Here is an 18,620-nt window from a genome sequence, read left to right as displayed (position 1 = left end):
ATAATGCGGTTTAATACGAAAACAAAAAAAAAAGGCTTTTTCGAAAAATCGTCCAATTTCTTTTAGTTACCTATTTTATTTATGGCAAAACGTTCGCGCCTCATGTAGCATCCCGTCCCATTGCGACCCTCTTGGTGTGCCAAACAACCCTAGGGCTTCACAATCCGATGCAGTAACGATCTTCTTCCTCGCTCGCTCTACCCTCGAGAATGGAGAAATAGGGGAGGGCGACACAGAGTGGCTTCTCTCCGTTTCCTCTAATGGCGCACCGTGCTGCTAAACGCTCCAAGCTGAACCAGAGGTACTCCTGATCGAACCTATTTCGCTCGCTTGCTCTTTCTCTTACAGAAGTTGCCTCTCCAAGAAGTGAAACACTTTTATTGCAGAGGGGAGGATGATTACTTGCCGGGCAACATCGTAGAGATCGAGATCCACAACTTCATGACCTACGACCACCTCAAGTGTCAGCCCGGCTCCCGCCTCAACCTGGTCATTGGTCCCAATGGCTCCGGAAAGAGTTCCCTTGTCTGCGCCATCGCACTAGGCCTCGCTGGAGAGCCCCAGGTCTCTCTATCTCTCACACCCAATTGTTCTATATCTTTGTGTGTGTGATCAGGAAAAGGGTGAGACGGGTTTTTGCTTCAGCTTCTTGGAAGAGCTTCTAGTGTGGGGGCATTCGTGAAGCGGGGTGAGGAGTCCGGTTATATAAAGATATCTTTGAGAGGGGAGACTGAGCTGGAGAAGATTGTCATTACGAGGAAGATTGACACATCGAACAGGTCTGAGTGGGCCATTAATGGTATAATCTCTTCTCGCACTTCGTGGGGATAAGTGTTCTTGTTTAACGACTGCCTGACTAGTCTGGGCAAGTGCTGATCTCTTTATACTCGTCTTTCCTGCTCCTATAATCTCTGTCCGAAAGAGAAAAAGGATATTTCATGTAGAATTTTGGTCCTGATATGTTATCATCAGGAATACTAAAAGTTTTTTTTTTCTACTCTTTTTTCTTTGAAATATTTTGTTATGATTACTGTACGATTACTTGATGGCAAATGATCCAAATCGAAGATAATTGAGATTTCGGTTTGAGTAGCTTTCTTTATCAGGCTAGACTTTCATGTATTTTTCCTCTCGGATCATAATGAGGTGTTCTTTCGGGCACTCCATTAACAAAAAGTAAGTTATAAGCATATGTGTGCATGTCACAAATCTCATTCATTGTTGGAAAGCCTCATCGAGCTTTAAAACCCTCACTCATGTGCAAGCAAATGATCTTACAGCCAAAATCATCCATGTCCTCTTTTAGTTGCATCGTATTTTGCTTGAAGAGTTCATATAAGCTTTGTCTGATTCCTTGAGTGGCATATTTATCCATGATTGAGAGGCACTCACCAGTAAGCCTTGGTATGAGCCTCAGGCTCTAACTGAATCTGTTACGGTACAACTCACATGACTGTAATCCAAGTTGAGCCCAAGTTCTTGAGAAACTAGTATATAACAGTCTGATGCTTTTACCGATACACATTTGTTAACATTTTCTTTGTTGGTTTATGAAGCACCTTGTTTAGTTCATGGTTCACTGGTTTTGCAGTTTAATTTCCAGAGGTAATGAGTACCTTGAACTCATGATTTTATTATATATTTTTAGTTTATGGAACCTTGTTCCATATTTTGAATTGTTTATGACTTAAGGATAAAGTATTTGTTCAAATACAGGAATAAAGGATAGTCTTCATTGCAGGTGTGGCGGTGCCAAAAAGGGATGTTATTACGATTATTCAAAAGTTCAATATCCAAATTAACAATTTGACGCAAGTAAGTCATTCAAGACTTTCTTGAAATAACTGTATGGCCAATGCATAATTTTTATTATTATTGTTGCCAAAGTTAATGGTACCTTAGATTTTCATTTTTGCATCTTTTCAGTGCAGCGTATGAAGTCTTTTCTATGCCTAAAAGGGTCTGTTAATAGCATAAGCCTTATGCACTTAGCTTTCCTCTGCCTTGCATTCTGATCTTTATTCAGAAGAATTGTCAACGGCTATCTTTTGCAGTTGTTGGCATTGCAAGGCTTGTCTTTTTTGGTGCTCTTCCATGTTTTTGGCCCCTTTGTGAGTAACATGATCCTAATGGCCTAGTCCAGAAATGCCCCAAATTAAGGTTTATTGCTGATATACATGTTATACAAATAAATTGAGACTAATGTAGGTTTTAGAGTATCATTTATCTCTACTGAGTTGACTTTCATTGAATTTAAGTCCACCGGTGAGTCATTTTAAGCATTCATTTAGATCTGTTATTTGTGTCAGATCTGGGCCAGCTATCGTTAGATATGGCCAAATATTAGAAGATGTTGATTTGAAGGTGTAAGCTGCTAGTTTTCATCATAATATGAGCTGCCTAATGCTTTTGGTTCTTTGGGATCTGGATATTGTGTTGTTCTCTTCTAGCATAGAATTCCATATGAGCCCAAATCCTTGGATCTCTGTTTGGTGGCAGAATCAGATTCTACAGATTATAATCACCTAGTGTTCTCTCATTACTTAAACAAGTAATCTTTAGTCAGCATCCAAGATTTTGAAAAAAAAATAGGGTCTGGATGACTAGTATGAGGTTTTTCATGGGTGTTTTACTGGGAAATAGAAATGTTGTATGCAGGCCTTCCTCTCTGCCATTACTCTCCCACAGATGATTAGTGCAGATCTTTCCTTTCTTTTCCTTTCCTTTTCTATAACAACAAATAACATCTGGTTTTATACATGCTCTTAGAATTAGGTGTACTGAAAAGGGTTTATGGTTTTTGCATTTGATGATGTTATCGACATTAGGAAATATGTCTCCTTGGGAACAAAAATCAGTAATATTTTTTAGAAATAATAGATATTCTCATGGTAGCATAAAACTATTGAAAAAATTTGTCACAGTTTTGAGTTTGAAATTCATGGATCTAAGCAACAACAGTTACCAATTTTAAAATAACTTCTCCTGTAAATTATATCTCTTCCTTGGTTGAACAGCCCCTTGCCACTCCAATAAGGTGAGGTGGAGTTTACTCTGTCATTCCCCTAGTTTTTGCAACTTGATTTATCAAGAGATTATTTATTGTATCTGACAATTCTTTTTGTCAATGCAGTTGTTCATGAATTAACTAATACAATATCATTCACTTGTGATAGGTGCTATCAATTGACTAATAATAAGCCCTTCTTTCTGTTGTCATATTTTGTTTGGTTATCTATGCTTGTAGGGGTCCAATAGACTTGACCTTATCATAGTGTATGGTTTTTTTCTTTTATTTATCTTTTTTAATTGTGTTTGTCGACCTAAGTTATCAGGGTGCAACCTTGTCAGATATGACTTCTCGAAACCCCTCGTTATAATATGAACTAGAATTTTGACTGCTCTTGATTGATGATGGTGGGTGTAATTGGTGGAATATGGTAACTTAGTCCACATTTCTTAGGCATTTATACATTGCATGTGCCCTCATATAGATGTTGTCATTCCTCAAGAAAGATAGCCTCTTTTTATGAGAGGTACTGTTTGAAGGATTTTCTTATGATTATGTATCTACAAAAAAAGATACGAAGAGGACAAATAAGAGGTCTGTTGATGGGTGCATTCTTGAGATTGGTCGGCCCCTCTTAATCTGTACACATGCAACAGCCAGCTTGGGATTGGTCAACTTTTTCAGTCAAAAAAATGTTCTGTAGACTCAACCAACAAATCCTTTATGTCAAATATTCAATTATGAGACTGCCTGTTGCGTGCGTAAGATGAGGGCTTTTGCTTGGTGTTTGATGGTCTAGGTGATGCAATTCATTTGATATAGACCTATTATCCTTGTTCTCTATAAAATGCGAGTTATGATTGATCAACAAGGGACAAGCTTGGAAGCTTTTTGAACAAATGTGTTTTTCCTTTGTCTCAATTTACTTCAAGAATTTAGATCTTTCTCTATTTTCAAAATTTCCCTTCAGTTCGTGACAAGTTGAGTTGCCTTTAAAATCACGAGGGAGTGGAATCATTACAAGTTCCCACTGTGTTCTGGGCGGTTAGGTTTTCCATATTCTCAATAGTATTTAGGTGGATGAAAGAAGTTTTTGATTTCCATGGTCTGCTACTCTTTTTTTGTTGTTTTTCTTGGTTTTCTTAATTTTATCACAACATTTTCAATGAATGCTACTCCATAGATTAGACTGTTAGATGCACTATTGAAAATAATATCTTCTTTTATGCACATATTGGTCCTTTGCGCAGGAAGCAATGGCCTGGGTCAGCCAAAGCCTATAGCTTAGGCCTAGGATCAGGTAATCAGGCATGTTCATTAACTTACCAAAAGACACATGCCTGGACTCCCTATAGTTAAACTCCTTTTTGTTGAGCTGTTATTACTTATTAGAATCAGAATTATAGGTTTTTTAGCAGACTTAGTAAATTCATTCAGGCTTGAGTTTACACTGCACTAAAGGCTTTCATTTAAAAACATACCTTCATTCCTGTCAGGTTTAGGGTGGCGGGCTGGGTTTGTGGCACATATTATTTCTTTTGAGGCAAAGTAAAGGTAAAACTATCAAAACTCTTTTAGTTAAAGTAATGAGAGTACAAACATAGAAAAACCAACAAGAACAAAAAACATCAAAGGAAGCAATAACCATCAGAAGATCCATAACATTTTTTTGAAGTAAGCAGAAGTCAAAAGAAAACTAGGAAAAACATCAGTTAGAACCATCAAAACATCCATCCATAATGATCTTTTCACCCATAACAAAAATGAAAAAGAAGTTAACCTTTTTCTTGGTCAAATAATGATTTTCATAAATAGTTCTGGCACCAGTTATTCTAAGAGTTTTAGCATTGATTTGAGACAACTTCTAGTAGAGTGAGATCACCAATCCATCCCAGACTATATACCAAACAGAAGTATGAGAAAATTCACCAAACAACCCCTAAATCCCATAAGGATCAGAGAAGACAGGTGATTCCTGATATCATCATAGTCAGATTTCCGACTTCCAATGCTCTGTTGCACCCTGAAGTTTACACGATTCAGATCTTCACAGCTGAAAGAATCAAACATTCTGGGTTTAAAATCCGTTATTTTCTTTCAAATATATTTTCCATGTGAAGTCTTAGTTCTAACTTGTTGTTTTCTTTATGATTGTTTAGTTCTTAATTTTATTAGATTAAATTGTTTCTAATCTTGACTATATGCAAACTGTGTAAGGCTTTCTTGTGTTTTGCCCTGCTTCTGCATTAATGTGCTATTGGTTAACCGTGTAGTGTGTTTCTTGGATTACTTATTATTTTTCTTCTGTGCATTTATGTTATAGTTCTTGCCCCAAGATCGTGTATGCGAGTTTGCTAAGCTGACGCCAATACAACTATTAGAAGAAACAGAAAAAGCTGTTGGTAATCCTGACTTGCCAGTCCAGCATCAAGAACTTATTGAGAAAAGTGGTCAAATCAAGAAACTTGAAGTGGTATCCTTTCCGATGTTTCTTTTTGATGATGTATAAAAGTTTAAACCTAATTCTTTTAACCAATAAGCTACTAGTTTGATCTGTTCTTTCACAAGTTGTTTAAGGTCCTCAAAAGGGCAGAATCATTTGTTTTTTTCTTTCTTGATGCTTGCTAGTACTTGGAACAATTTTTAACATGTGCTTTTGGCTTGCTCCTTCTAGAGTGTCAGGCAGAATAGAGATACTCTAAATCAGCTTAAGACCCTCAATGCTGAGCTAGAGAAAGATGTAGAACGTGTTCGCCAAAGGCAGAAACTTTTAGACTTCGTGAGCATATTGTCAAAAGTTGTTTTATCAATATTTTGACTGTTTTGCAGTATCTGTGATGCCTTCTGCTATTCACAGGTTGACTTGATGAAAAAGAAACTTCCATGGCTTAAATATGACATGAAGAAAATGGAATATATGGAAGCAAAGAAACAGGAGACTGAAGCTAAGAAAAAGATGGACAAAGCTGCTAAAATTTTGAATGATCTTAAAAGGCCTATAGAGTATGTACCCGTAACAAGCTCTGTTATATAATCACATAACTTATTTCAGTGTACACATCTTTTTACTTGCCCCTTTGAACACAATGCTTGGATATGTAAGCTCAGGTTGATCGTTCATGGTTGATTTCAAAAGATGATTAGAGACATTTGCTTCTCAAGATTAATTCTCAGTATATTGCTAAACATGCATTCTGTGTGTGAAACTCCTATGTTTTTTGAAAAGCTTATTAATCTATTAACTGAAACTTGTTATTTGCTGAAATATGAGCCTTTTTGATGGATCTTAGTCATGTGTTTCTCGTGTAGGAGACATATATGATTTTTCCTATTAATGCAACATGATAGTTTTTTTATATGGTTTTTGACTGTAGAACATTGGTTCTTTGAGCTAATTTATATAGAATTATGGATACAACCAACTTCATGTTGGTACTATGACTTTGGATCTAACATCCTGATTTAATCTTAAGTCGGAAGTGGACAAATATTTGGATTGACACAAAAGGACCTGCTGAGTACACTACCACCTAGACTCGAGCTTTAGAATTTTGGACCAGTGATTTAGATTTAATAAGTTAATGAGTTCGTTTTCCCATTGGAGGTGTCAGAGCCAAACTATTATTGTGCATGGTAAGGGGTTCAAATACGAATGGACTAATTGTGGACGGAGCTAAAAGGCACGTCATAGTATAGAGCTACCACTAAACTAGGCCTCACATGCACCATGTTAGGGATTGATGTAGGTTATATTGGTGCTTGGCAAGAATGTCAAGCCCTTGAGAGGGAAAGATTATAACATTTAGTCTTACATCGGAATTGGAAAAATATTTAGATTGATCTATAATAGTCTATTGGATATGATACTATTAACTTGGGGCTAAGCATCATGAGGCACAAGTTCATACTCAATATGATAATTTGTTACTTATCCAATCAGGTCGGGTCATGACATTGGAATTATACTTGTGTGGAATAGCTCAACATATGCTTGAAAAACTGTTTTGGTAGGAATTTTGCCAATCCTTGGATATGGTCAATGATATGTAATATGTAAATCTATACTTTACAGTATAGATTCTCATTTACCAATTGTTTCTTCTTTCTTTCTTAAATCATCTTGTCATCTTTTTTATTGGCTTACCAAAATCATTGACAATTTTTTTCATGGAAACACCATCTACCTTCCACGTCTGAGAGCTGATTAGACAAAACTCTGCAGTAAGCTGAACATTGCAAACCCGTACAAATAGGATAAAGAGTAAAGGACAATGATGACAGGAGACGATCAATTGAAATGGATTGGTGAAATGTTTAATATTTAGAAATGGTCATGTTAAAAGGTGGGCATCTGATTCACATCGAGGATTTGAAGTTATGATGGCTAAATCTGAATTTTTGCTTGGTTAGCTGGAGGATACAGCAGAATGGTTGACTTTGATGTTATTGGTCTTTTTGATGCATGTCAATTTTGCCTCCAGATATGGGAGAAAACCATAGATTGCCTGCTATTTGATGGACTTGGTGAATTTTTAGTTTAGTTACTTGAATTTATCTAAGTTTCACCAAGCAACTTGTATAATCAACTTGTTTGTGTTAATAGTAGCATAAATGGTGCCTGAGCTGAGCTAGTGTCATCATTGTCATATGTAGGGAATGGAAGAAAGAGAAAGCAATGCATGAATCAACTAGCAAGAAAATATGCAATCAAGTAACTGACAATGCAAAGAAACGCATGGAAGTTTTTGAGCGGGAAAGTGAAATGGTAAGTTCATTTATTTTGTTTGTGCCTTTGTTTTTTTCCTTTATGAGGCAGCATATGCTATTCTATTATCAAACAAAAAGTAGCTAAATAAATAATATTACTGTATTAGGTGGTGCAAGTGCGAGGAAAATATGCCGAAATGGAAGAGCTAAGAAGGCACGAAGAATCTTGTCAACAAAGGATCACAAAAGCAAAAGAAGATCTTCTTGCTGCTGAAAAGGAGCTTGCAGATAATCCAATTTATGAAGCTCCAACAGATGAAATTGTATGTTGGTTTGTTATTCTTCATCAATAATGTTTGTCCATTAGCTGAATATGTTTGCCATTTTACCAAAACTTCAAATTATTTTATGATATCAGTATATATGGTTATATATTGTGGATGGAAGGGAGTGGTGCTTTCAACTTATAGGAATGGGTCAAATTGTTCGATTGGCATTTATGAATGGCAGACATTAGAATTGGTGGGTTCATATAAGGCTAGGTGGGCCTAATTTGTCCATAATAAAAAAACAAACAATAAACTGATGGTTGATGACTGAAGGGGCATATTTGTAGTTTTCAATTTTTTGGGAGCATATTTTCAATTTTACATGTATATCTATGATATTTTTAAGTTTCAAGGGATAAATTTTAAATTTTAGTGTTTTGTACCCTCTATGAAATTTCTCCTTGCTTCCTTGTAGGCTTATTGTATATACTTATGATATTTTAAAATTGGACAGATAAATTTGATATTTTAGTTTTAGCAGGAAGAGATGTATGAATTTTCTACTTGCTTGCTGATGGCTGTGTACATAAGTTAATCTATCGTATAAAAGAAAATTTTAAAACTGAACATAAGTAATAAAATTTCTTCATATTCTTTTTCCAGCTTAGCACAATTTATTGAGAATCAATATTTTTGAAGGTACAACTTAGTTTAAACCAAGGAATGCAATTTCAGGTATGGGATTTTGTCGGTCCATGTCTAGACCAGCATGGATCCAATCTGTTCTGGCACACCAACACATCATATGCTAGAAAGTGCCAAGGTAACATGTGCACACAGAGAGAGAGAGAGAGAGAGAGAGAGATCAGGGTTTTTTAATTAAACTGGACTGCACCACCTGATATGGTTCAGGTCCACCATGCTTGGACCGGTAAATACAGCAGCAGCGGCAGATTCTTGCCTGGACCGGTAAATACCAGTGGTACAGACTGGCCTAGGCAAAAAATTGAGTTCCCTGGTTTAAATGTTGTTAATAGCATGTGATAAATACAACATCAACAGCAGATTCATGATATTTGTTCTTTAGGGCCATGTTCTCCATGGCTGCTTCCATTCAGTTTCTTTTATCTTCAGTTCCTTAATCCCTCCTGATATGGTGCAGGACAGTATCATGGTTTGACATGAAATTCTCTTAGATTGTATTTTCCAGCTTATTATCAAAACAGATAGTCTATGACAATTAAAGAATTGAAATGCTTAAGCTTGTTAATGGTATACTCCTTATTTCTAATTGTGATTTTCTTGTTTGCTTGACTAATGCATTTCAAATTGGCAGGAAAGAATAGGTAATCAAATACTTGAGCTCCGAATTAATGCAAATGAAGTGAAATCTCAAAGGAAAGAGAAAGAAAATATCTTACTTCAGAAGAAATTGATCTTGAAGCAGTACATTGACAGGTAGTTTGTTTTTACTGATAGATTGTTGGATGCAGGTGCTTTCTTGATTCATGTGAATTACTGCTGGCTGCAATGATTTAGGTTAAAGGAGATGGAAAACAATAACAACAAACTTCTTCAAGCTTTACGAAATTCTGGTTCAGATAAAATATTAGAGGCTTACAAGTGGGTTCAAGAGCATCGAAGTGAGCTAAGGAAAGAAGTATATGGACCTGTTCTCCTTGAGGTGCATCCATCAAGTTTTAGATTAGATCTTACTTATTTGATAGCTTGTCTTTTTTCAAGTGTCTTGACAAATTTAGACTCTTTGGTGGTTTGTTCCCAGGTAAATGTTCCGGATCAGCTTCATGCCTCCTACTTGGAAAGGCATGTGCCTAACTACATATGGAAGGTACTGTAATATCATTTTATCCAACTTCGCATGCAAGATTGTTCTATGCATTCTAATTTGTAATACATATGAAACATTTGCTAAATGTTTCTCCAAGCTGATGTATGCTGTAATGTCCCAACTATATGGGGTCATGAACCTTGTTCTTTTCATGCTATTCACATAAGTTGGCATCAAGACCATGGTTCGCCTTACCAGTCTGTACTAGTGTACCAACCAGTTGTTGTTACGGTATGTACCGAGCTGTATCGAGCCATACCGAGTATATCAACACATGGTATATGAGGTTGTACTAATGTACCACCTATATCGGTCTCCTGTTGGATCAGTACGTACCTTCCGTACTAAGCGGTACAGTAAACCTTGATTAAGACTATAAAGGTAGTGACCATGGGAGGATCTGTAAGCATCATATATATATATATATATATGTATATATTGTTTTTTTCTGTTGATATCCTTTCATTTAAGGCTAGCTACATGTTAACTACATCCTTTTTTTAATTTTCCCTCATCTCTTTTTCTTCCTCATCTTCTTCCTTTCCTCTTCTGAGAAAGGGAAGCTCATTGTTAAAGGCTCCTAACAATGTGGGCTTTAGAGAGGATCATTGTTCCCAGTTAAAGCAGAGGGGCTGCACTTTTGACTCGTACACTGTCTAAATGAGGGGTCAAAGGTGCAATCTTAGCATGGTATCATGGCTTACCCCCGCTTCTGTCTAATATTGTTTTTTTTCTCATTGCAGTCATTCATTACTCAGGATTCAGCAGATAGAGATTTCCTAGTTAGAAATCTTAAATCATATGATATCCCAATTCTAAATTATGTGGAAGGTAGAGGCATCAATAGAGTGCTCTTTCAAGTTTCACATGAGGTAACTGAATATAGCTGATCTAGTTAATGTTCAGCATTCTATATAGTGGAATTTCTTGGTAAGTAGTAGTTTAATTTGTTTGCAGATGCGTGAGCTTGGTATCTACAATAGGCTTGATCAAGTTTTTGAAGCTCCTGATGCTGTTAAAGATGTTTTGATTAGCCAGGCTGCCTTGGAAAAATCTGTATGCTTGCTTTGCTGAACCATGGTTGCGATTTTGTCATATAGCTTTGGATCCTAAATTTATAATTGAATATGGCAGAATCAATGTTATGTTTCATTCAGTGGTTTATGCTTGTATGACTCTTCTTTTCTATTTAGTACATTGGTTCACGTGATACTGACCGGAGGGCAGATGAGGTGTCACGTCTAGGAATATTGGATTTGTGGACTCCAGAGAGTCACTATCGATGGTCCATGTCAAGATATGGTGGCCACATCTCAGCATTAGTCGACTCAGTCCCTCCCTCGCGTCTTTTCTCGTGCAGTAAGATTTAGTATCCTTTTCAGTTCTAATTAATTCTTATGAGTGAATATGCATTGTGACACTCACTAGGCTGAATGATGCTACTTCTGTAGGTGTGGATGTTGGCGATTTAGAAAACCTCAAGTCTACGAAGGTTGAGCTAGAACAAGTGATTGGGGAACTGGAAGGTAGCTTGAAAATGCTTCAGGCACAACAGAGACAATTAGAAGATGAAGAAGCTAATTTGCACAAACAACAGGTTTGTTGCCAAAAGACATCTATATAACTCATTCAGGTTATTCTTCATGGTTGATTTAGATCTTACTTTTCCTTCAAATTTTCCACAGGATCAAATAACCCAATCTTACAAACTTGCGAAGAAGAAGCGCTGTGACCTGGAACGTCTTGTTGGTACATGCTGCATCAGTTGCATTTATGTTTTTAACTACTGATAAAATTGTATGTGTTGTAACATGGTTGATTTAATGATTATTTTTTCAGTACAAAGGAGATGCAAACTTGATTCCCTCAACAAAGAGGATGACCTGGAGTTAGGCACAAAAAAGCTTCTTGATCAAGCTGCTAAGTTGAACGAGAAACGATTCCAAATGGCAATTAAAATTAAAGTCAGGCTGTATCAGATGCATATCTCTGCACCTAAGATCCATCTAGTGTATATTTGCAGCTTTGTCTCTTATTTCTACCTTCCCTAAACATTTTATGGGTTTATCTTCAGAATTCACTGATTGAGGCAGTTGCTCTCAAATGGAAATGTGCTGAGAAGCACATGATGTCGTTGGAGCTTGATGGAAAGGTGAATATTCCTAATATTAACATTGCTGATTGTTGATTAATCGCTTAGGTTCTTATTGTTGGCAGTTTTACTGGATAAGTTTGACACGTTGAATCATTTAGTTACTGTAAAGTTCTTTTGCATTAGAATTACAATTTTGTAATCTCTTGTGTCACTTATGTATGTTATTTTTTTTTTATGGTTAAATTTATTTCTTTTGTCTCTTTTGCTCATTGCTATACTCATCATTATCCCATTCAGTAGATTCTGTCAAATTAAGGATTGTTGATAAGGAGATAAGTATATTCTGCTAGTATGCTTTGGTTTAATTGCGCATTATAAGCTGCAGAAGGAATAAGGGCTGCTTTTAAGGAGCTAGCTTAATTTCCATATCTAACTCGTTATTCGTAGTCTGAGGCTAACACAACTATCAAAGCAACGTTTAATCACAGTATAAGGTATAATATTCATGATTTCTTTACAGTAACCAACTGGAATATGATTTCAAGAGTTAAAATAGAGAGCACACAATCTCAGGAGTCATGCACAAGAAAGTAAATACAAGGCTAAAAGATCATTAAAACGTGAAGTGAAAAATTAATCTGAGTTACATGGTAGTTTGTTGCCACAGAAGAGATCAAGACTTACTTCCATTGTGGATGCTCCATTGTGACCTACGTGATGGCTGTGAGTCATGAAAAGAGGTTCCTTGCTTGTCTGGACATCAACATTTGCAAGCATCCATATCTATGAGGATTCTCTGAAATGATCAAGGTTTGATTTTAAAGTTCAATGATCAATTATTTGTCTGACTTCATATCTATCAAGTTGCAGATCAAGGTTGGAAGTTTAGCTTAAGATTGTTGATTTTTGTAGTTCTCAGTATGTGTACAAATATCGTGTATAATTTGAAGTTCCAAATGTTACAGAATTGACAGTTGCCCAATGAGGTCAATGAAAGAAAATAAAAAAAGGGCTTTATTTAAACCAATAGTTGAATACCAGGTCCTTGTAGTCTGTTTTCTTTGTAGCCTAAAAGGCATCCTCCATTTCCCATTTTGCTTGATATAAGGATTTATTCTTATCATGATTTCTCAAGTATTGTTAGAACTATCAATTTTTTGTGACTAATTACTCATAGAAACTCATATAGTTGTTCTGATATGACCATTGTTTAGATCAGAGAAATGGAGACTGATCTCAAGCAACATGAGAAGTCTGCTTTGGTAGCAACTACACATTTTGGCAATTGTAAGTTTACTTTTATGCTTCAGAAAACCTTATACAATTTCTTTTTACAGTTAGGTGGTATGTTCAGTATGTGACAATTTAAGGAGATTATGTACATGCAGTTTTTGACTTTGTTCACTGTATCAATTAACTGAGGAGTCTAAAGTAAATAAACTCAAGACTAGTGACAGCTTATGGAAAAAATTAAGTTTTTACATGATTGGGGTATTTCTACACTGTACAGTACTTATAATTTGTTCTATATTTGGAAAATCTACCAAGATATGTTTATGCACTTCTGAAAAATCTGCAATTTGACACTTTGATGGCTCTTTTCACAATGTCAAGTATAGGGGTGCCGTTAAATGTCATAAGCTGCCACTAGTAACAAGTCAGTAAAGTTTTTACATGATTAGATATGGATACACTGTGCAGCATCTGTAAACTTGTTCCTGGTTTCATAGAACCAGGAAATGTGGATTCAGTGGCCTGAAATTGTTCTACATGCATCTCATTTATTTATAATGATTCAACCAATGGATAGCATGCAATAATAGATTTCGACCACTCAAATGCTAGTAGTTATGTTATCCAACGTTTAAATACCTCCCATACTGGTGGGGCAGTCAACCAGGATGTGGGCCCTTACCAATTTTGTCCGGTTATTCGGTATCATATGGGTAGTACCATCTGTTAAGTTCACGAACACTGAACTTTACCGGATGGTAAAGACAGCAGTACCAAATTGTAACAGGTGGTAACAAGCACTAACTTGTTTAATTTTTAATAGCTGTTTGTCCTTTTCTCTTTTCTTTTTCTTTTTCTTTTTCTTTCTCTTTCTCTTTTTAAATCATCTTAATGTTATATATAATTATATATATCAAATGTTGTATAATTAACTTAATGTTTGATCTTCACTATACTGATTATGGCAGGCAAAAAAGAAACTGAGCAGTGTAAAGAACAACTCCGTGATGCAAAGCGTCATGCTGAATCTGTTGCAATTATCACTGAAGATCTTGGTCAGGAATTCTTGAAGGTGATAGTTATTCTTGATGTTTATTAAGCTAATCCGGTCTATGAATTTTAAAAAACTTTTCAGATTGCCTTCCTTTTGCTGCCAACTCCTTGCAATTAATGACATTCAGATTGGATAAGTTGGGTCAATATGATTCCAAAGCTCGGGCATCAAGAGCTTTCTAATTATGTTGTTCCGCTGTTCAAATAATTGACTACTCTAACAAATTATTGATTTTCAAAATTTTAAAATAAATTTGGTTTTGGAAGCTAACATCTTAAAATTTTATTACTGTTTTGAAATGTTAATGATTTCGTTACTACATGAAACCTCAATTTCATTTTGTAATTTTTATTTTATGTCACTATTTATTTTTATTTGTCATATATTTGTGCATTACAAATTCTATTAGTTCTTATATGCAATCTATAGTACACATATTTGCTACGTTCTATTTGTGTTGTATTATGGTACATGTGACGTAATATGTAGATTATTTTGCACAATGTTGTGTACTATATTTTAGTAGCTGACAAAGACTTATATTATTTCTTGGTCTTATTTTTTTAATGTGTTTTTGGAACAGGTACAAAATTTGCTTTTGGAATGTCCACAGCTAAATTAAATGATAAATATTAACTATTAATTGCTCGATTAAAACATTTATCTTGTTTATTGTGAACCTTTCATATTGACATCGATGGATCTATAAACATTATACGGGCAAATGATTTTAATCTGATGTGGACTATTTTCGCTTTTAAGAATTCTAGATAGTAGGTACAGAATGGTATACAAGTTGAATATATGAATCTTTTTACAGTGTTGTAAATAATGTATGTGTTTGAAGACAGGAAGTTTCTTAGTTTTAATTGTTAATATATTGATTGATGTTGCCTCTGAAAAACATTACATACATGCAAAATCCTTATAATTATTCAAGCCTGTCTTTTTTGCATGTTCAGATTCTAAATACTTTATTTATATTCCGTTCTGAAATCTTCTATTTTAGGATTTAAAGAATGACATTTGACTTGCCCGAACTCTCAGCAATTTGGGTTTGCTGGATGTGGCTTGTCAATTCCTTTGTTTTTTGGTAACAATGTCTTGCTTCATCAATACGATTGCAGATGCCAGGTACAATAGAGGAACTGGAAGCTGCAATCCAAGATAATATATCTGAAGCAAACTCGATTCTGTTTCTTAATCAGAATATTCTTGAAGAATATGAAAATCGTCAATGCAAGGTAAATCTAGTTAGCGTCTTTAGTCATAACTATTGAGCAATCTGAAAATTCTTTTTTACTAATATCCTTGTTTGACAGATAGATGCCATAGCAGCTAAACTTGAGGTGGATGACAAGGAACTAAGTAGATATCTGCGGGAGATAGATACTTTAAAGGTTACACAAACCTTCTTTAATGCTAATAGACATGCATCTTCTACTGCTTTCACTGGTAGAAATGTTTAAGCTGGGTTCTTATTGAAATAATATTTTGTAGGAAAATTGGCTTCCCACATTGCGGAATCTTGTTGCCAAGATAAATGATACTTTTAGTCGTAACTTTCAAGAGATGGCTGTTGCTGGCGAGGTTTCACTTGGTATTGGCTAATGATCTTTTAATAACTGTTGGAACTGTGAAAATTGTATCTAGTGCTCTTTAAATTGTCTTTTGTCATCTTGCAGATGAGCATGACATGGATTTTGACATGTATGGAATACTTATAAAAGTGAAGTTCAGGTCAGCTACATGTTAAAGAATGAGTCAATCTAATTTTTTATTTTATTTAGTTGATTCACCAAGAAAAACTATTTAATAATGGCATCCCATTTAAAAGAACATAGATGATTTGTAACAGGAGAGTTGATCACCTACTTGAAATTGGAAGCATTATTACTTATTTGTCCGCACTCAAAATTCTTCTTTCATCGATATATTTGCTCATTGAGAGTTTAATATTGTATTTTATGGTCATAATTCTTGACCTTGGTGTCCATCCTTAGAATTAAACGAAGTACTAAAAATCTTGTAAATGTTGCAAATTTGCTAAACATCTGTTTACGATGTACGGCAGTAGAGGACCCTCTTAAGAGGAACTAACCTCTTTGGGGAAATTCCAACTCAAAGATACTTTTCTCCTATCCTTGGAAGGGGCATTATTTGTACAAAGTTATCTTCAAATGTTGCTATAATTTTGGTAATGGATGGGTCAATTACTTCTAATAGGATGATGCACTGCCTCCTTATATGTTAGCTTTCAACAATTGTAATGTATTAATCTATTTCTGATCTAGTTTTGGCATGTTGACCAATTAGAATGGTGATTGGTAGTTTTATATTGTTGAAGAAAAAAACATTATTAGAAAGTTAATTAATGTTGGGAAATTTTGGTAGCTTGACATGTTTGCCATCTTTCTGCAAAACCTATTGAGAGTTACCAATTAATCCAGATAGAGACAGTTTGATCCCATTCTGTTTAGCTGATCCCGATCTGGTTCATTTGAAACTTAAAAGCCTTTCTCGTCACATATAGATAGTTAGAAACAAATAATAATCCTTTTCAGTAAGCTTTAAGGTCAAAGGTTTCTTTGAAATGTTGTGTGATATTGGCATGTGTTCATAAAGTGGAACTTCCAAATCTGTTTAATGTCTCTATTTAAGTTTATATAAACATGATAACTTGTTTACAGTTGGCATGTACCAGCTTTGTTTGTTCACATTATATCTTTGAACGAAACATTAAACCAGCAGTTTATTATATTTTGGAAGTACTGAACATTCATATTGTTCTCAGCAATCATGTCTGAATTTTGGAAATGTTTTGTTCTTGAATATTATTATGTTTGTCATTAAACATGCAAGCACTACAATTTTTTGCTGCTTGCTGTTTCTATCTTGCCTACTGGTTGTTGAGAAGTGTACTTTTTTCATTGTTTGTTCTAGTAATTCCAATCAGTCACCCACTGCCCTTTTTGACAGACAATCTGGACAACTTCAAGTGCTGAGTGCCCATCACCAATCTGGAGGGGTATCATATCTTCATCTCTTATTGTTTTTTATATACCTCGCTGATGAGCTTATTTCTGTTGATTTTTATCATCTCAGGAGCGCTCGGTTTCAACAATTCTTTATCTTGTTTCACTTCAAGATCTTACAAATTGCCCTTTCCGCGTGGTTGATGAGATAAATCAAGGTAGGCTGTCACCTTGGTATATTTTTCTTTGATTTTGTACAATCATACGATTTCCTTGATCGATCTCTCTTAAAACATAGGAATGGATCCTATAAATGAAAGAAAAATGTTTCAACAACTTGTCAGAGCAGCCAGTCAACCGAATACACCTCAGTAAGAAAGATCTATAAGATTTGGAAAATTTTATTTATATATGCTCATTTAGTTTTTATCAGGATAATACCACAAAGTGTTGATGACGCTGGTATACCCGTAGGTGTTTTTTGCTGACGCCAAAGTTGCTTCCTGATCTGGAATACAGTAATGCTTGTAGCATTTTGAATATCATGAATGGCCCCTGGATCGAGAAACCTGCTAAAGGTACTATGGCTAAAATTAGATTTGTACTCAAATTAGGTCATTGTTTCATCAGAAGTAACAATGATTGATTGGTTGCAGTGTGGAGCGGTGGTCAATGTTGGAGAGCGGTGATGGGTTTGACAGGAGAAAGCGTCAGTTGAATGTTACTGGCTTTGGTGATGGATCCCTTTATGAAGCCTTCAAAGGCCTTCTCACAGTAGTTCTCGTGTTTAATTTGTAAATGAATCACAGTAGAGGTTTTGTGTTTTGGTGCAATGCAGCAATATCAATTGCATGTGAAATAATTAATTCTAACTTTTTATTGTGCATTTAAGTCTTGTAAGATTTGCCGCAAGTTTATTTGTGTGATTGATGCTGAATTAATGATTGATCATTCATTTTAAGCTGGGACCAGGTTAGATCATTCATCATTTTAAGCTGGCTTGTTCTCTCCTATCACATCTTCACTGTGACATTTGACAGTGCGCTTAGATCATTGCCAAAAGCTGTGGAATAATTATTTATTTTATATGGCACAGGTATTAGGAAGCTGCATCAGATGAGAGCCACCCCGTTCACACCACAGCATGAACAGAGAGAGAGAGAGAGAGAATAAAAAAAAAAAAAAACCACGAGAAAAAAAGGATGGTGATACATACGTATGGCAAACATTCCGCCCCCCATTAATCTTATATTTATTTTATTTTATTTTATTTTTTAAAATTTTAATTTTTTGTAATCAAAGGTCAACAACAACATACAAACATGAAGCTTAGACTCTAAAATCTCTAATTTCCGTAGCTGAATTGACGTGGATGTGAATCTATGCATTTCTGTATCTCATAAGCTTTCTCCCATCTTCCTCAATAGA

General features: G+C 35.3%; 1 protein-coding gene across 3 annotated transcripts; it reads left to right on the top strand.

Annotated features, from left to right (window-relative positions):
* Positions 1 to 100: 100 nt before the first annotated feature.
* On the top strand, positions 101 to 18,163 carry LOC135636939 (structural maintenance of chromosomes protein 5-like). Of its 3 annotated transcripts, none has more exons than XR_010496099.1 (30): positions 101 to 301; positions 387 to 564; positions 646 to 799; positions 1,742 to 1,815; positions 5,334 to 5,483; positions 5,685 to 5,789; positions 5,868 to 6,013; positions 7,664 to 7,775; positions 7,885 to 8,040; positions 9,323 to 9,444; positions 9,526 to 9,670; positions 9,770 to 9,835; positions 10,579 to 10,707; positions 10,793 to 10,891; positions 11,029 to 11,194; positions 11,287 to 11,432; positions 11,521 to 11,584; positions 11,675 to 11,799; positions 11,910 to 11,987; positions 13,145 to 13,217; positions 14,132 to 14,235; positions 15,345 to 15,461; positions 15,540 to 15,617; positions 15,718 to 15,817; positions 15,903 to 15,957; positions 17,197 to 17,245; positions 17,323 to 17,410; positions 17,491 to 17,563; positions 17,626 to 17,770; positions 17,849 to 18,163. XR_010496099.1 is itself a non-coding variant. In XM_065149168.1 (30 exons), exons 1-30 carry the CDS (start codon positions 261 to 263, stop codon positions 17,908 to 17,910), a joined length of 3,159 nt encoding a protein of 1,052 aa, XP_065005240.1. In that variant the 5' UTR covers positions 101 to 260; the 3' UTR covers positions 17,911 to 18,163. The 3 variants fall into 3 exon arrangements, 2 of the variants coding, with proteins under 2 accessions (XP_065005240.1, XP_065005241.1); XM_065149168.1 differs by having other exon boundaries at positions 17,667 to 17,770; XM_065149169.1 differs by lacking the exons at positions 17,491 to 17,563; positions 17,849 to 18,163 and having other exon boundaries at positions 17,626 to 17,742.
* The last annotated feature ends 457 nt before the right edge of the window (positions 18,164 to 18,620 follow it).

The sequence above is a fragment of the Musa acuminata genome, chromosome BXJ3-4 (assembly GCF_036884655.1).
Source record: "Musa acuminata AAA Group cultivar baxijiao chromosome BXJ3-4, Cavendish_Baxijiao_AAA, whole genome shotgun sequence".
NCBI classification, from domain to species: Eukaryota; Viridiplantae; Streptophyta; class Magnoliopsida; order Zingiberales; family Musaceae; genus Musa; species Musa acuminata.
This window is presented reverse-complemented; position numbering and strand designations above follow the sequence as displayed.